At 39.6% G+C, this 17,085-nt stretch overlaps 1 protein-coding gene across 14 annotated transcripts in view; it reads right to left on the reverse strand.

Annotated features, from left to right (window-relative positions):
- The window catches only part of EPB41L5 (erythrocyte membrane protein band 4.1 like 5), a 167,482-nt gene that overhangs the window by 70,593 nt on the left and 79,804 nt on the right, over nucleotides 1-17,085 (reverse strand). For 3 of the 14 annotated variants that reach the window (XM_086349610.1, XM_086349605.1, XM_086349631.1), the window contains one exon: nucleotides 12,229-14,657. The exons of 8 other annotated variants lie outside the window; for them this stretch is intronic. In XM_086349610.1, coding sequence (XP_086205736.1) covers nucleotides 14,477-14,657 — 181 coding nt within the window. In that variant the 3' untranslated portion in view covers nucleotides 12,229-14,476. Of the gene's footprint in view, nucleotides 1-12,228; nucleotides 17,030-17,085 lie in introns of those variants that run through there. 3 more of the 14 variants (XM_086349623.1, XM_086349616.1, XM_086349639.1) reach the window with 1 other exon arrangement.

The following is a 17,085-nucleotide window of genomic DNA, read 5'->3' on the forward strand; positions in this document are numbered from 1 at the left end:
CTCCTAAACACCATTTTAACTTAAAGGAATCAGGGCTCTTAAATAAATGGCTGATTTCAGGGCTAAGGCAAGGAGAGTGTAAGAAGAATATGGAAATTCTTATGCTGAAAAATAAGAAAGTGGTTAAAAAGTGAGAGGACATGTTAAGAGGTACAGGATGCAGTGTATAGGGTCTCAATGGCCAAATGTGGGACGGTTCTTTGGACTTCCTTGGTAGCTCAGTTGGTAAAGAATCTGCCTGCAATGCAGGAGACCCTGGTTCAATTTCTGAGTTGGGAAGATCCCCTGAAGAAATGATAAGCTACTCACCCCAGTATTCACAGGCTTCCCTGGTGACTCGGCTGGTAAAGAATCTGCCTGCAATGCAGGAGACCTGGGTTCAATCCCTGGGTTAGGAAGATCCCTGGGACAGTTCTGACTCTCAAAAGGAGTAACAGTAAGTGGCATATAGACACTAGGTGGTGCTAGTGGTAAAGAACTCACCTGCCAAGGCAGGAGACATGAGACGTGTCAGTCCCTGGGTGGGGAAGAGCCCCTGGAAGAGGGCATGGCAAGCCACTCCAGTATTTTTGCCTGGAAAATCCATGCACAGAGGAGCCTGGTGGGCTACAGTCACAGGGTCACAAAGTCAGACATGACTGAAGCCACTTAGCATGCATTTATAAAATGGATAACTAATGAGAATCTACTATATAGCTCAAGGAACTCTACTGAATGGTCTGTGGTGACCTATATGGAAATCCAAAAAAGAGGGAATATATATATACACATAGCCGATTTACTCAGCTGTACAGCAGAAACACAGCACTGTAAAGCAACTCTGCTGCTGCTAAGTCACTTCAATCATGTCTGACTCTGTGCGACCCCATAGACGGCAGCCCACCAGGCTCCCCCGTCCCTGGGATTCTCCAGACAAGAACACTGGAGTGGGTTGCCATTTCCTTCTCCAATGCATGAAAGTGAAAAGTGAAAGTGAATTCGCTCAGTCGTGTCCGACTCTTAGCGACCCCATGGACTGCAGCTTACTAGGCTCCACTGTCCGTGGGATTTTCCAGGCAAGAGTACTGGAGTGGGGTGCCATTGCCTTCTACTCCAAAAAAATTAATTAAAAAAAGAAATAACAATGTTCATGGATAACTGAATTAAAACCAAATAATAGTATCCTTGAATCCATGTGTAAGTAGAGAGATAAAAGTTCTTCCTGTAGAGTACCAACTAATTGGTTTAGAATGATGGTTAGCAGGTCGCCATTTCTAACAACTGTAATAACTCATTTTCACCATTAGGTGCAAGTTTGTTGGGAAAGAGAATATTTACACAAAGTATCTGACATTTTTTCAATTACAAAGGAAAATAACCTTACACAAGGTATTTAATAACTTTTCAATTATCAAAAAAAAAAAGAACTTCCTTAGTGCAAAGACATACTTTAACTCAGTAAAGTAACACTATTAGTAACGGACAGAGTGACATCAAGTACCCTGTGACATGATGCACTACAGGCACGGTGTCTGAGAGAAAGACATACACAGACACATCAAAATTTCCTTGCCAAAAATGCCTAACTTGAATAGTGAGTAAACAATCAGTTAAATCTAAATTAGGGACATTATATGAAACAATAACTTTGTACTACTAGGAATGCTAATGTTACAAAAGATGAACAGAGGCCAAGGAACTGCTGCAGATTAAAACGCTCAAGAATCAAAACAACACTGATGTAGAATCCTGAGTTGGACCACAGAAGTTGCTCTGAAAGACAGTGTGAGGACACCGAGGAAGCCTGAATGAGGACCGTGTGTATTAGCTAACAACAGGGTGTTGCATTCGATTCCCTGGATGCACGTGGTAAGCGCTTTGTACACAGACCACAGAAAATAATGTTATCACTCTAAAAAAATATACTGCTGAAGAATTTGGGTGGGAAGGCTAAAAATCTACAGAAATTAACTCTTGGCTGGTCAGGAAAAAAATCTAGCCTTGCCTTAGATTTCCCTACAACAAAGTCATCTTCTAAGAGTGTATCATAAAAATAAGAAAAAAAAAAAATAGAGCATATAAGAACACATCCCTCCCGTACTCAAAATCCACCACAGGCTCCCCAGTGCACATGGAATAAAATCCAAATTCAGTCCAGTTGCTCAGTCGTGTCCAACTCTTTGTGACCCCATGGACTGCAGCACGCCAGGCTTCCCTCAGTTCAGTTCAGTCACTCAGTCGTGTCCAACTCTCTGCAACCCCATGAATTGCAGCATACCAGGCCTCCCTGTCCATCACCAACTCCTGGAGTTCACTCAGACTCACGTCCATCAAGTCAGTGATGCCATCCAGCCATCTCATCCTCTGCCGTCCCCTTCTCCTCCTGCCCCCAATCCCTCCCAGCATCAGAGTCTTTTCCAATGAGTCAACTCTTCCCATGAGGTGGCCAAAGTATGGATGTGAGAGTTGGACTGTGAAGAAGGCTGAGCGCCAAATAATTGATGCTTTTGAACTGTGGTGTTGGAGAAGACTCTTGAGAGTCCCTTGGACTACAAGGAGATCCAACCAGTCCATTCCGAAGGAGATCAGCCCTGGGATTTCTTTGGAAGGAATGATGCTAAAGCTGAAACTCCAGTACTTTGGCCACCTCATGCGAAGAGTTGACTCATTGGAAAAGACTCCATCACCAACTCCCTGAGTTTAGTCAAACTCATGTCCATTGATCGATTATTATCCCTGATATATAAGGCCCCACCTGCCTGGTCCCCTGCCTAGCACCCTCAGAACCTTTATCACACCAGCGTCTTCCTCACTTATGCTCCATCCACTTTCCTTTCTACCCTCAAAAGGCAACTCAAAGGCCCCTGTGCCAGGAATAACCCTGCCCGAGTTATTCCTTCTCTTCTGGATGGCTGACCCTTACACATGTCAACTGAAGGATCTCCTCGAACACCTGCCTGCCCCTCCCACTCACACTGACATCATTTTATTTTCCTCACAACATTTACTACTACTGAAACCCCAGCACCTTCATCTGTTTGTATAACTATTATCAGTCTCCTTCACTAGAATGTAAGTGTCGTGAGTAGGAATTGATGTCTTTCTTGCTCACTACTGTTTTCTAAAATACAGGCCAGTGACTGTATACAGCAGGTACTCAACAACCAGTCACTGAATAACTGAGTTATTAACTTCTATGTGTACCAAGACACAAACTATAGTTTAATGATAATGAAAATCCTCATGAAATCTCAAATGTTCATTTAGGAGGCATTCAAAACAGAAGAGTCCAAAATAAAATAGTGTAACTTTAAATGGTTAGTACTAAGGAGGAAAAAGGAAAAAAAAAACAAGGTCTGTCAACTTTCTATAAACACACCATCACTAGGTCAGGAGACATACAAAAACAACACTCCACACATCCCCTCTGACTTCCAATCTATTTCATTTCAAGGTAAAAGAGGGGTTAAGGGGGACAGAATGTGTAAAGAAGGGGAGATGGATTAAAAGCAGCACACCCATTGTGAGTGACATCAGCAACATTTTCAATCTTTTCCAAACTTTGTCTCAAAACAAAGCCAAAAAGGTAATAGAATTCATTCCCCGCCCCCTATCTTCCACTAAAACTGTGGTTGATACACCTGAGTCACAAAGATTCTGAGCAAACAATCTTTCCTCACTCACCACCACACCCCTGAGTACAGGCTGTGATTTATCTCAAGGCTGCTTGTGTGGGTTACTGAGATTTTAATGGGTAACTTCAGATAAAACACCTCTCCTGACTGAAGCCTGTCTGCAAAAACCATGTGAGGATTTATCTCATTTTTGGATAACTTGTTACAGGGCTTACCCCTAACCACCCAAACAGGCTCACTGCAGTCTCTCTTCTCAAGGGAAATACACATGTCATTCAAACAGAATATTCTTACTGCCCTTCATCCAGAAAGATGAATTTAACTGTCCCACTGCAACTTACAAATAGACAGGATTACCATTTACAAATACGCAAGTTTCAACAGAGAATTTTTTTAAATGTAATTTTATAAAAGTGAGTAATTCATCCCTGAGCATCCCATTTTCTGTAGATGTAAACTACAAAACTTACTTTTTATTCTCTCTAAAAGAGAGAAACAACTAATTGTCCTGGTAAAGAGTTGTTCATACATTGAAGACTTATTTAATGTAAATGTCACTGTGCATTATTTTCACTCTATACATTCTGTCTCACGTAGATAGGGACAAACATAGACAATGCACCAGAACATTCAAGCAAATGTTAGTTCTTTGAAAAAACTTAATACTCAGATTTCCCTCCAGGGAAATTAAAAAAAAAAAAAACCCACAAACAAAAAAGGAGACAAAATTTCAGAAGCTATAGGTAAGTAAGATTGTTATAGCCAATTTTTTAAATGGGCAAGGATGTGAATAGACACATCTTCAAAGAAATATGCAAATGGCCAGTATGTTTACAAAAATTCCAACATCATTAGCCTCCTGAAAATGCAAATCAAAGTCACAAGGAGATACAACACCCTCACAACAACTGGGATGGCTGTAATGAAAATGTCATGTAAACTGGTACACTTGCTTTGGAAAACAATATGGCAGTTCAAAACATTAAACACAGTTACCATATGACTGGGCAATTTCACTCCTATGTATGTGCATGCCTGAAAGGAATGCACATACATGTTTATTAAAAAAAGAAGCAAATACATTAAAGTTCCTGGCTGCCATAAAGTAGAAACCCAATGTCCACCAAATGATGGACAAAATGCTGTATATTATACAAGGGAATTTACTGAGCCGTTGAAAGGAATCAAATACCGATACAGGCTACCACATGGATGAGTCTTAGAAACATCGTGCTAAGTGAAAGAAGCCAGACACAAGAGGTCACATATTGTACGAGTCTATTTATAGGAAATGCCCAGAATGAGCAAATCCAGAAACAGTAGATTAGTGCTTGCAGGCCTGGGGGAGAGGAGAGTGGGCAGTAACTGCTAACAGGTGAGGGTTTCCTTGGAAGATGATGAAAAATGTTCTGGAATTTGCGAAGTGGTGATGGCTGTAAAACTTCTGTGAATACACTTAAGTCTATAAAGACAAGTGAGATGTTACACTTTCACTCTGCAGCTTCTGGCAACGTTGCTGTACACAGCCATTCTTCAGCATACACAAAGGAATATACAAGGGCATTATCACGTCTGTCCACCGCCTTCCTTTTCATGGACACTTATCTGAATACATTGAAGCTATCTGTCTTGTTCCCCATGTCGTTTTAATCCATACTTACTTATTCAAAGTAGTACACGCTAGCTAAGAAAACCAATGTCTCCTTCACACCACTCTCTGAAAATTCACTCTTTATCCAGGTGCATTTTCTGTGCACCTTACAAATAGACACATGGGTTGGCGGCTTTTACAGAAGTGGGGACATACCTCAAGGAGTCACTTCACTAGAGTTTGTTAACTCAACAATGTAGCACTGACACACTCCAATAAGCAGCTCCTGTAGATTTTCCTCATTTCTTAACAATTACAGTATGGATACAGCATGACTTAATTATCCCAATCTCCCATCAACTGACAATGACTCTTCACAATGCCTCCAGAGTACACTTTCTAAAGAAATACAGGCCTCACAGTTTTTCACTGTGATGGAGCAAGTCAGCATAGCAGACAGCAGTCTGGGCCCTAAGACTAAGCTGAGTCTGAAGCTCAGCCATACCCTTTACTAGCAACATGGCTTTGGAGAAGTTACACACCCTTATTGTGCCTGATTTCTTCACTGGCCTAAACGTCTTACAGATTTGTATTAGAATTCAGTGACTGGCTGGGTTAAATGATAACTGCCGTTAACTCCAGAATGAGGCCAGGCACAGAAGCACTCAAATGTCAGTTTGTCATTATTACTAAACATCCTCACGAATTCTGTACTAACTACTCAAACCCCATTCATCACTCCTCGACTGTAACTTGCCCTGAAAGAAAGTGAAAGTTGCTCAGTCATGTCCAACGTTTTGCAACCCAATGGATTATAGCCTGCCAGGATTCTCTGTCCATGGACTTCCCCAGGCAAGAATACTGGAGTGGGTAGCCATTCTCCTCTCCAGGGGATCTTCTCCAACTCAGGGATGGAAACCAGGTCTCCCACATTGCAGGCAGACTCTTTACTATCTGAGCCACCAGGGAAGCCCATAACTTGCCTATGCTACCTTGAAATTTTCTTTTGCTACAGTCCTCTGGTCCACAAGTGCTCCTGCTTCTGTGTGTCCCTCAAAATCTGATGTAAATGTTAGGAAGCCTTCTTTAGCTTCCAACTTATCTACCTTCTATGACCTCACTTAATGACTTTGTACTTGTACGTTATTTGTAAATCTGCTCTTCTCCATAACTAGAGTGTAAACATCTTGAAGCCAGGGACATCATTTTGACTATCCCTTCATCATCAAGTGTGACAAACCATCAACTACTGTTTACGGAGTGCTGAGCCCAGGACTGCTCTAGGCATGGGGGAGTATACAAAATGCATTCCCTTGACAGAGCTGACATTCTATTAAAGGATGTAAAGATGACAAAAAAGAAAACATACCCAAAAAATAAAGAAAGAAAACATATATGTAACATGAAACAAAGAGAAAAAAATGAACAAGGTAACAGGGACACAAAATGCAAAGAAGGTTGGGGGCCCATTATTATTTTAGAGTTCAGCAATGTTCTCTGGTAAGAAGCCTGAAGGTGTCAGAATGAACCACAGGAGATTCAAGGAAGGAATATCTAGGCAGAGATAAAGTGCAGAAATCCAGAGATGGAACACGCAGAGTACGTCTCTGACCAAGTCTTTTGAGGAAGGTGAGCAAAGTCAAGGAGTAGGAAAAATTATTTTTTTGTCAACATGTAGATTTTGGGTTTTAGTCTGAGATGAGGACCTTGGAAGGTCTGAGCAGAAGCAGAACGTGATATAGTCTAAACTATAATTAATGGGGAGCATGAGACAGGCGCCAAGGGCGACGGGAGACGAGGTTAAGACAAATTATATGGAAACAGGGCAGGAGCAGTAAACAGTGACAAGCAAACTCTGGATATAAAGTCAGAACTGGCAGAATTTATTGACTGATGAGAAAGAGGAGGAGCCAAGACGATGACAAGGTGCTGAGATCTAAGCCAGCGCTTCTCGTGCCTCAGTATGAGGAGCATCTCCAGGAGAGCACGTGAAACAGCACTGGGCCTCACTGGGGCCAGTCCATCTGGACACAGGAGGGCAGACCGAGCACAGATGATCTGACAGAGAGACATTAATCCACCATCAGATTGTAAGATGTACAGGAGATCACTTCTGATGGCTTGTCTTCTCAGTGAACAGGAAGCAAGGTCATGACCTGAGACTGAGTGAATGAGAAGCAAGGAGATGGTGGAGGTTTACAAGAGGAGACATTACTGCCACCAAGTGGGAAAATCGACAGATTCAGGATTTCAGCAGCATTCAAGGTCTGAAACTTGAGCTCAATAGCCAACATTTAAAGTCAGACTATTTAATGATATGGCATTTCACATTTCCCATCCAAATGCACAGAGGACAGAAATGGATTTACCCAGGATTATTTGGAGAAGGAAATGGCAACCCACTCGTGTTCTTGCCTGGAGAATCCCAGGGACGGGGGAGCCTGGTGGGCTGCCATCTATGGGGTCGCACACAGAATCAGACACGACTGAAGTGATGCAGCAGCAGCAGCAGCAGCCCCAGAATTTAGCTAGATATGTACAATTGGGGCGGGGGGAAGGGGGGCTTCCCTGGTGGCTCAGTGGTAAAGAATCCACCTGCCAATGCAGGAATAGTGGGTTTGATCCCTGGGTTGGGAAGATCCCCTGAAGAAGGAAATGACAACCCACTCCAGTATTCTTGCCTGAGAAATCCCAGACAGAGGAGTCTGGCAGGCTACACAGTCCATGGGGTCAAACAAGAGTTGGGCACCACTAAGCAACTAAAGAGCACAAGTACATAAGGGGAAGGATCATGGAAAGTGACTGTGTGTGTGAGGAAGAGAAAGGAGGTGGTGTTCTGGTAGATATTCAGCAAATGCTGAGGTGAATCAGAAAAGAAGACAGCGATACGAGATTCCCAAAATCTTTCACTTAAAACCTTGCAGTACTAGCCCCAGGTCTCTTCACCAAATCCAAACTCCTCCAACTGCCAGTCCATGTCTTTCCAACCCATTCAAGCACTGGTTGGTGCTACTGCTCCAGCATAACGGGCGTTTCAGCCACAGAATCAATCTGCAAACCCTCTGGTACCAAGGCTTCCCAGGACTCTGCTGGAAGAAGTTGGTCCCCAACCAGAAAGAATTAACACAAGTTGTTAAAAATGGGTCTTATCTCTAAACTAGCAGAAGTGAAGTGAGTCGCTCAGTGGTGTCCGACTTTGCGACCCCATGGACTGTATCAGTTCAGTCAGTCGTGTCCAACTCTTTGTGACCCGATGAACCACAGCATGCCAGGCCTCCCTGTCCATCACCAACTCCCAGAGTCCATCCAAACCCATGTCCATTGAGTCCGTGATGCCATCCAACCATCTCATCCTCTGTCGTCCCCTTCTCCTCCTGCCCTGTCTTTCCCAGCATCAGGGTCTTTTCAAATGAGTCAGCTCTTCGCATCAGGTGCCCAGAGTATTGGAGTTTCAGCTTCAAAATCAGTCCTACCAATGTACACCCAGGACTGATCTCTAGGATGGACTGGTTGGATCTCCCTGCAGTCCAAGGGACTCTCAAGAGTCTTCTCCAATACCACAGTTCAAAAGCATTAATTCTTTGGTACTCAGCTTTCTTTATAGTCCAACTCTCACACCCATACATGACCACAGGAAAAACCATAGCCTTGACTAGATGGACCTTTGTTGGCAAAGTAACATCTCTGCTTTTGAATATTCTGTCTAGGTTGGTCATAACTTTCCTTCCAAGGAGTAAGCGTCTTTTAATTTCATGGCTGCAGTCACCATCTGCAGTGATTTTGGAGCCCCAAAAAATTAAGTCAGGTACTGTTTCCACTGTTTCCCCATCTATTTCCCATGAAGTGATGGGACCGGATGCCATGATCTTCATTTTCTGAACGTTGAGCTTTAAGCCAACTTTTTCACTCTCCTCTTTGACTTTCATCAAGAGGCTCTTTAGTTCGTCTTCACTTTCTGCCATAAGGGTGGTGTCATCTGCATATCTGAGATTCTTGATATTTCTCCCGACAATCTTGATTCCAGCTTGTGCTTCCTCCAGCCCAGCGTTTCTCATGATGTACTGTGCATATAAGTTAAATAATCAGGGTGACAATATACAGCCTTGATGTACTCCTTTTTCTATTTGGAACCAGTCTGTTGTTTCATGTCCAGTTCTAACTGTATAGTCCATGGAATTCTCCAGGCCAGAATACTGTAGTGGGTAGCCTTTCCCTTCTCCAGGGGAATCTTCCCAACCCAGGGATCAAACCCAGGTTTCCAATATTGCAGGCAGCTTCTTTACTAGCTGAGCCACAAGGGAAGTCCAAACTAGCAGGCCTGCAATTAAATAATCACTGAAGCTAGTGGCTGGGCTTCAACTGTAACTTTGCTGTAGGAAGTTCTTCCGTGTAATAATATAGATTCTGATGGTATTCACATGCTGGATGTGTCCACAGTTCTCTGGATGCCCCTCTAACTAGCTCCACAAGAAAAACCAAGGTAGCAGCTGTCTTCCTATATCATCTCACCTTTCATTCTTTTCTTTTGTTCCATCCCTAATAATTTGAATAGTTTCCATTATATATTAATAATAATCAGTTGTGTCTGTAGATCAAGCCTTTATTAAGAAATCTGCAACTTCTTACAAATCCTAATCATACTCTGGTATATACCTTATTTGTTTTTAACATATTAAAACTAGTTAAAGACAAACAAACAGGAATTCCTTTGACAACAAGAAATTAGGTCTATAGCTGCTGAACCTGTTTTCAAGAGGAGGAGTATAGGTTTGTTACACCACCAAGGGAGGCTCCAGTCACACTCCTTAGAGAATGTTGTTCACTGAGTCAAGTATCTCTTCCCATGCCAATGTAAACAAAATGCTGGCCAGCTGTCAGGAACAAAACAGAAAAAGTTCACTCAAGCACCATCACCCAGAATTAAGGCCATGGCTTGCTGTTAGGAGAACAGAGGCTTATGTAATCTTCTAAAAACAAAAAGTCTGTGACAACAATTTCTTCTTGAAAAAGAGGAACACTTATTTTTCCACTTTAGTGTAAGTAATAAAATACATCATTAAACTTTTTTTCCTTTCTGCAATCTCTTTTGAAATTTTCTCTTCTCTAATTTCACTCATTATCTGAGGCTCATATGATCCTCCCACCAGCGCAAAGAGCTCAAAGGAGCTAGTGTGTTACAAATTAGCAGGGGTCAAGAATTGAAGAAAGACATTTCGATATTTGGCAAAACTAATACAATATTGTAAAGTTTAAAAATAAAATAAAATTAAAAATAAATAAATAAATAAAACTAAATTGTAGAATTGAAAAAAAAAAAAAAGAATTGAAGAATTGAAGTCATATAACACATTTTCCACATGCCTGTGCCCTAGTATCTTTACCATCAAGGTAAATGTCAGCTGAGCAAGACAGAATTCTCACAATGATTTCATGTGACTAAAGTAAAAGTTAATTTATATGACAAGAGGAGGAAAAAGATTTATGTTCTTGAAAAGGAGAAGCTGAACGCCATACCTAAATTCACATGATTCATAACATCTAGAAAAGATCTGACAAATCACATTTTATGCATGAGACAGAGGCGCATGGAGAGAGGGACTTCCCCACCACAGACGTATCTTCACATTCGGTCCCTTACATAAGACCATCTCACATGCAAGCATTCACAGCAATTCTGGAAGCAAGGTATAACTAATAATGTGGTATGATGTATATTAAAATTAAGAAGTATGTGGGGGTAAAGAGATTAAATATCATTGGCACAAGATGATTTTATTTCTCCAAATCCATATAAGTCCTATATACCATGGATATAAAATAAATTAATGCAATGTGATATTTTCAAACTCAATATTCAAAGCTCAGCACACGAAACATAATGGTCTTTCAAAGCAGTTAATGATGATTTACAAGTGAAGAGTCTGCTCCAACCAAGACAGAGCACTGTGGTTCAAGTGCTGACCACTCCACCATCAGAGCACACGGCCTTAACACAGGACAACCGTCTTCCCACTTCTCAGTTTACGTCTGTGAATATGTACAGAAAGGGGATCAAAGCAGAGGGGATCAAAGTGTCTTCTTATGCCTATAAAGCCAGTCATTGCATAATACCCTTCTTCCTCATCAAACCCCAAACACTAGAGCCCTCCGCTCCTTACCCTTTCGTCTATTTTCCTGTTTCACAAGACAGAAAGATGAAACACGGGATATCAAGACACATGAAAGTTATAAACCCAGGTTACTAAACAAAATTATTTTTTAGCAAATCAACAAATATGCAAAAATCTAGTACGTAAGAGAAACTCCCATAATTAAGGCTCAGCTAATGGTTTTATCCCATGAAATAAGCTGCCTCCCTGTCCTCCATTCAGGAGAAACATAAGCTGTATAACCCTGACATGTTTACATGGCACCTTCTACATCCTGAGCAATTTTAACAATAAAGAATGATACAAATGTCATGAATAACAATAGCTTCCAAGTCAACACTTTAAATAAAAGAGCCCCCACTTAAAAATGATCTAAATTATACTGATATTACAATATTTGTACACAGGCTGCTTTTTTCTCTGTAAAATTACAGACACATACATAATAGGATAAAGTTTGTTTTTCTCTGTAAATTCATCAAAATGTGTGAATACCCTATCAAGATCAGAAATGTCAGATTATACTCAGAGATACGTAAATGCCTCAGAAGTGCTTTTACCATTGAAAGAAATAATGATCTTAAGAAGCTCATGTATTTTCATGCATCAAAGTGTAAAGGTCACTTTGCTATCTTTGCTGTTTCTATAAAAATGCAGCTGACACAAAATCAACTTAATTCAAGATGTTAAAATTAGTTAAACAAAATTAGCCAAAGCCCTGAAGTTGAATCACATGATCTTGGTGTTCTGGGCTGATGGATCCCTCTGATCAAAAGGAGAGTAAACAGCCAAGTAAGGTGCTTCTGGAGTGTATTAGGTCCCCAATCAACGACGTAGGATCACTGACCTTTTAGACAGAATAAAATGCAGAGTATAAAAAGGTTGGTGACAATTTATTTAATTTAGGTTAAGCTGCTAATGAACTCTTCATACCTCGGAAACAATTTATATATCCATCTTGAAAATACCAGCAGGAAATATTCCCAACATTTGCACTCTGAGATCCTGGAGTACAGGAACTTGTATGAAGTAGAAAGGTTTGATTCTATGACCGTTCAGCCTTAGCCCTTCACTCCCCTACCCTTTGCTACCTTCTTGCCCTGTCACCCCTCCAACCCAGTCTCTATCAGCAGGAATTTTCAATTATGATCCTCCCACTGCTGCAAAGAGCTATTTTATAACAATGTTTTCAAACAAAGGAAAACCATGTGATTCTTCCATTATTTAAATGTAACAGTATTAACTTAAATTCTAAGTACAGAAATGACCACTTTTACTATAAACAGAAGAGTTTATTCTTCAATCACAATCCTTCTGTACTTCCCCAAGTTAAGATTCTGGGTAAGATGAATATGAGGCATTATATCAGGAGTTCAGACTTTAAGATTAATTTTAAAGTGAGAGAAGTCAAGCCTTAGGACTTTCTAAGAGACCAGAAAGCTGTGTTGATATTATGCCTCTTTCTGGTTTCTATTATATAGTAAGGTTTTAATCATATTCATACCCATGAAATCTTTTCTTAAATGGAACAAATCAGAGTTTCTGTGTTTAAAATGTTATGATTCAAATTCCCTTAAAAAAAAAAGAATCACCATTGACAATAAGAATCTGAGCTATGTAAAATCTAGCAGAATCATGAGGGGTACACATTAGTGGCCATGTTTAAGCATGCTATGATGACAGCCTTCCAGAGTTTTCAGCTGGGCTATTTAAGATATGTACCTGCTCATATGTAGATACATTAAAGAATACTTATATATGACTTAATAAATTCAGATTGAAACCTGCCTATAAATTAAATTCCCTAAATATTATTTACTTCTGATTATTTATGTCTTATACGGACAAGTTGTATTGTATTTGCAACCAAGAACCCACTAATATAAGGCCCTCTGAAACTTTACCTTCATCTAGCAGAGACAGTAAGACTGACCACTGAGGTGAGCAGAATAGTACACAAGTTATGTTATTTTTAATTAAATCTTCATTATCTTGATGTATTATGAATTCTCAGACAATAAAATGACTCTCTATATATACAGGTTAAACGTTTAAAAATTTTGTTAAAATTTTTTAAACTCTAAAAAGACAAAAGAAATTCTTCCCTTTATATCATCTCCCATTACATCAGAAATATATTTCTTCCAGTTAATTTGCCTCTATGAGTTAAATCAAAGAGCACAATTACATTCTGAAGTTCATAAAGGACCAAAAATAATAACATATGCAAAAATTGATTAAAAGTGATATGCATTAAGTATTAAAGGTGATACAGTTTTGGCTTCAGAATTTTATTTTAGAGGTTGTGCAAGGCCAGATTATGAACCTGTTTGCAAACCTGGGAAATCTATCAGATGCATGAGATAAAAGAGAAAAGTGAAAAGGCAAAAGTAAATACATGTTCCATTTGTACAACCATTCAGTAGTAATATAACCATTCAGCTCACCATTGATTAATCAGTTAATCATGCAAAAGTAACCATTCAGACTCCTCTCTTTACATGAGGCACATTATAGTGATTTCTAGACCTTCTGTTAATTTAAAATACTTGTGTTTATTAAAAAGTAAGTTTTAAATTTAATATTACAGTAATTAAATTATAGAACCTCAGGCACTCAACTGAAATTAAGACTTAGGTCACTTCAGAAGTATTAAAAATAGTGTGTAAGACTGGTCTATAAAAGTATCACCACAGGCTGATCCACCTGGCCTGGACATACTCCCTTCTGTGTGTATTTTCAGTGGGACTGATTCTTCTCACTTCCATCTACTGGTACTGCATGGAGGCTGGGGTGATAATGGGCAGCTTATTCATAAACACAAATCTTCTCCTGAAAAATCTTCTAAGTGATGTGTTAACATGTTAAAATCACGAAAAAATCTTTCCAAAATATCCTTTGCAACACAAAAATATTTGTCACTATCACTGATGGCATATAGCTTCTTCAGATCCTTTTCCCTTTCACAGAAGATTTCAATTACAAACAACACTACCCAACGAGTGATTCAGTGTAAAATATCTTCTCCCAAATTTTCTTAATATGATTGATCCTCTATAAACTCTAGAAATGTATACCATCAACTTGCACAACAAAGTCCTAGTGCCCAAGAGGCTCAACACTCATATGTCAGTCATGGCTGCAGGGCCAGGAAAATGAGCATTCTGCTGGGCTCCTGCATTCTTCACATTGTGCTCATGGACAAAGGCAGGATAGTTTCTAGGTGCAGGATGGGGTGGGGACAAGGCCCTTGTGTCCCACTGGTTTCCACCACGTTGAGAGCGATCACCGGCAGCCGAGAGCCTGGATGGTTGGGGTGGGAGGGGAGCACAGTTAGTCAACAGGAGAAGATGAAGGTGTAAGAGGTAATAAAGAAGGCCATGTGACCAGCATGCACCACTGCTACGAGCAGTTACCAGCATCTACTCCATGCAATGAGAACATCCAAGAACAACAAATGGGGAAATCCACAAAGTTACATGTAGTAGAAAATGGCAATATGGAAATATGCACAAGTAATCAGAATCAGGTGAATTAAATAAAGAAGGAAATTCACAGAGACCAAGACACTTTGTATCTGTCCCTGATATCGTTATCAAAATCAAAGGCAGAAAAGTTGCCTGAGGTCCTAATGAGAAGAAAAAATGCTTATAATCTATTTCATTCAAGTATCAGAAAGGACAATTTTACATAAGGACAAAGCCACATACAGCAAAGGGCAATTGTGAAAACTTATTTCACAAATCAAGTGGCATAAAACTGAAGTCCAGGAAACAAAATTCAGAAAGAACATTAAAAAAAAATCTGCCCTCACAGAGCCTGTGTAATTGGACATCAATGTTTCCAATTAACAATGGAGAAACACTGTTTCTTCTACAGTGAATGAAATTCAACAGGTACAGATAATGTGATGAGAAAAAGCCCCTCCAAGAAAGTGTTAATGCCTTTTATCACAATTGCTATAAACAACATATGAAAGTAAGAGAGTGAAACATGCAAAGAAGCAGTTTCTGATTAGAAATGATCAGAGTCCTCCAGTAGAAAGAACACATTTGCCAGAGTTTTGTGCATGACCAAAAGGGCAGCACACATTTAAGGTAACTACAAAGGGAAAAAATCACCTCAATTATAAAAATGTCTAAGGACAGACATTCTATTCAACTAAGGCATGCATCTTCACCTTTCTTCCTTAAGGAAACTGAAAATAAATTAGCTAAAAGGATTTTCAGAACAAATTTGGAAGCCTTTTTCGTTTTTTTTTTTTAAACAATAAAATTATCATCTTTCCTTCAACTGCAATACAAGCTGTTCATCAGATCTAACCCAGAAAACTCACAGCCCGCAATCTAGGGTCTCTAAAAATTTAGAAAATTTGGTTTATATTCTCCCCTACATATGCAAGATTTTCCACATAGTATTCAGTTTTGTTTATAAGTAGATAATGGGCTTTAAATACATAAATTCTCAAAAGATAGTTTAAATATTGAGTAATTCTATACTGACATACCAAATCATTCACTCAAATAATGGTGTCATTTAGAAGATATCAGCCATAAAAAGCTACAAAACTGAACAAGGAGTACATTTAGATTAAACTGGTTAAAAGTTATCTACCAGAAATAGAATAGTCCATTATTCCACCCAACCGTCCAAACCCAGGGAGCATTTCCAAATTTTATTAACATCACTTTCTAAAGGAGGACTGTTTTAGATTCATGTGAAAGTATTAGAATCAGAGCATGCAGAAATAGAAATTAAAATGTAGATTCATCTTAAGGCTGGGGAACCCATCAGCTCCAAGACAGGCCAGCTCTATGCTTAGTCCCAGGTCTTGCTGACACACACTGAGGCATGCTGGGCCTGAGGGCCACCACTGTGCTCCATTTCCACAAAAGCAGTCACAATACAGTTATATAAAGAAGGACATACAGCTCCAAATTTATTTTTCTTGAAATTCAATACTCAGAGAATCAGCATTCTCTTTTTTAATGCTGCATCAAAGGAACTGAGTAATGCCTAACAAATCAAATAGATTTAAATATGTACCAATTAAAATTGAGAAGCTAAAGATTTAAACATTATACAGATACAAACAAACCAGACTCTCATTCCATATTAACATAAAATGTAAGCATGTATTAAATGAGCTCTTTTTTAGTTGAAATCTCAGTACTATGTTTCTTTGCCAAAGACTTGGCGGTAACAAAGAGACAAAACACAGCCTCTTACTGGAGCTGTGTTTTCAGTAAGAAACCAAAGAAACTGTTTTTAATGGCTTAAAAAAATAAAGACTAAAATTTGACGTGTAGAAGCCTTGCTGTTTATCCTTTAAGTGTGTGCCCACATGCACACACACACACAAAGTACCCTTACCATATTCTCAAGTAGAAAGGGCGGGGGAGGGTCATCGGAAAACACGAGGGCAAAAACCCCTTGATCTTAGAAACTTATCAAGTTATTTGGAACTGAAGCAAAAATATGCCCAATCATCAAGAGCAAAGCACCTTGCTGTTAGTTAAGCCAAAATAACAGTGAAAAACAATTACATAGCAAAGACTGAAAATAATCACCAACCACTGTTGACCCACCACCATGAAGGAAGAGCTGGTTGCACAGAAAGCTGACCCAAACCTTGAGATCACCAACAGAAACTCATTAGATTTCAGGTAAACAAACTGAGAGCAAGAGAAAAAGAGAAAAATCCTATCAATTATCAAAGTTCATATCATAA

The sequence above is a fragment of the Bos grunniens genome, chromosome 2, assembly GCF_055505025.1.
Source record: "Bos grunniens cultivar Pamir isolate PY7600 chromosome 2, Bosgru_T2T1.0, whole genome shotgun sequence".
Taxonomy (NCBI): domain Eukaryota; kingdom Metazoa; phylum Chordata; class Mammalia; order Artiodactyla; family Bovidae; genus Bos; species Bos grunniens.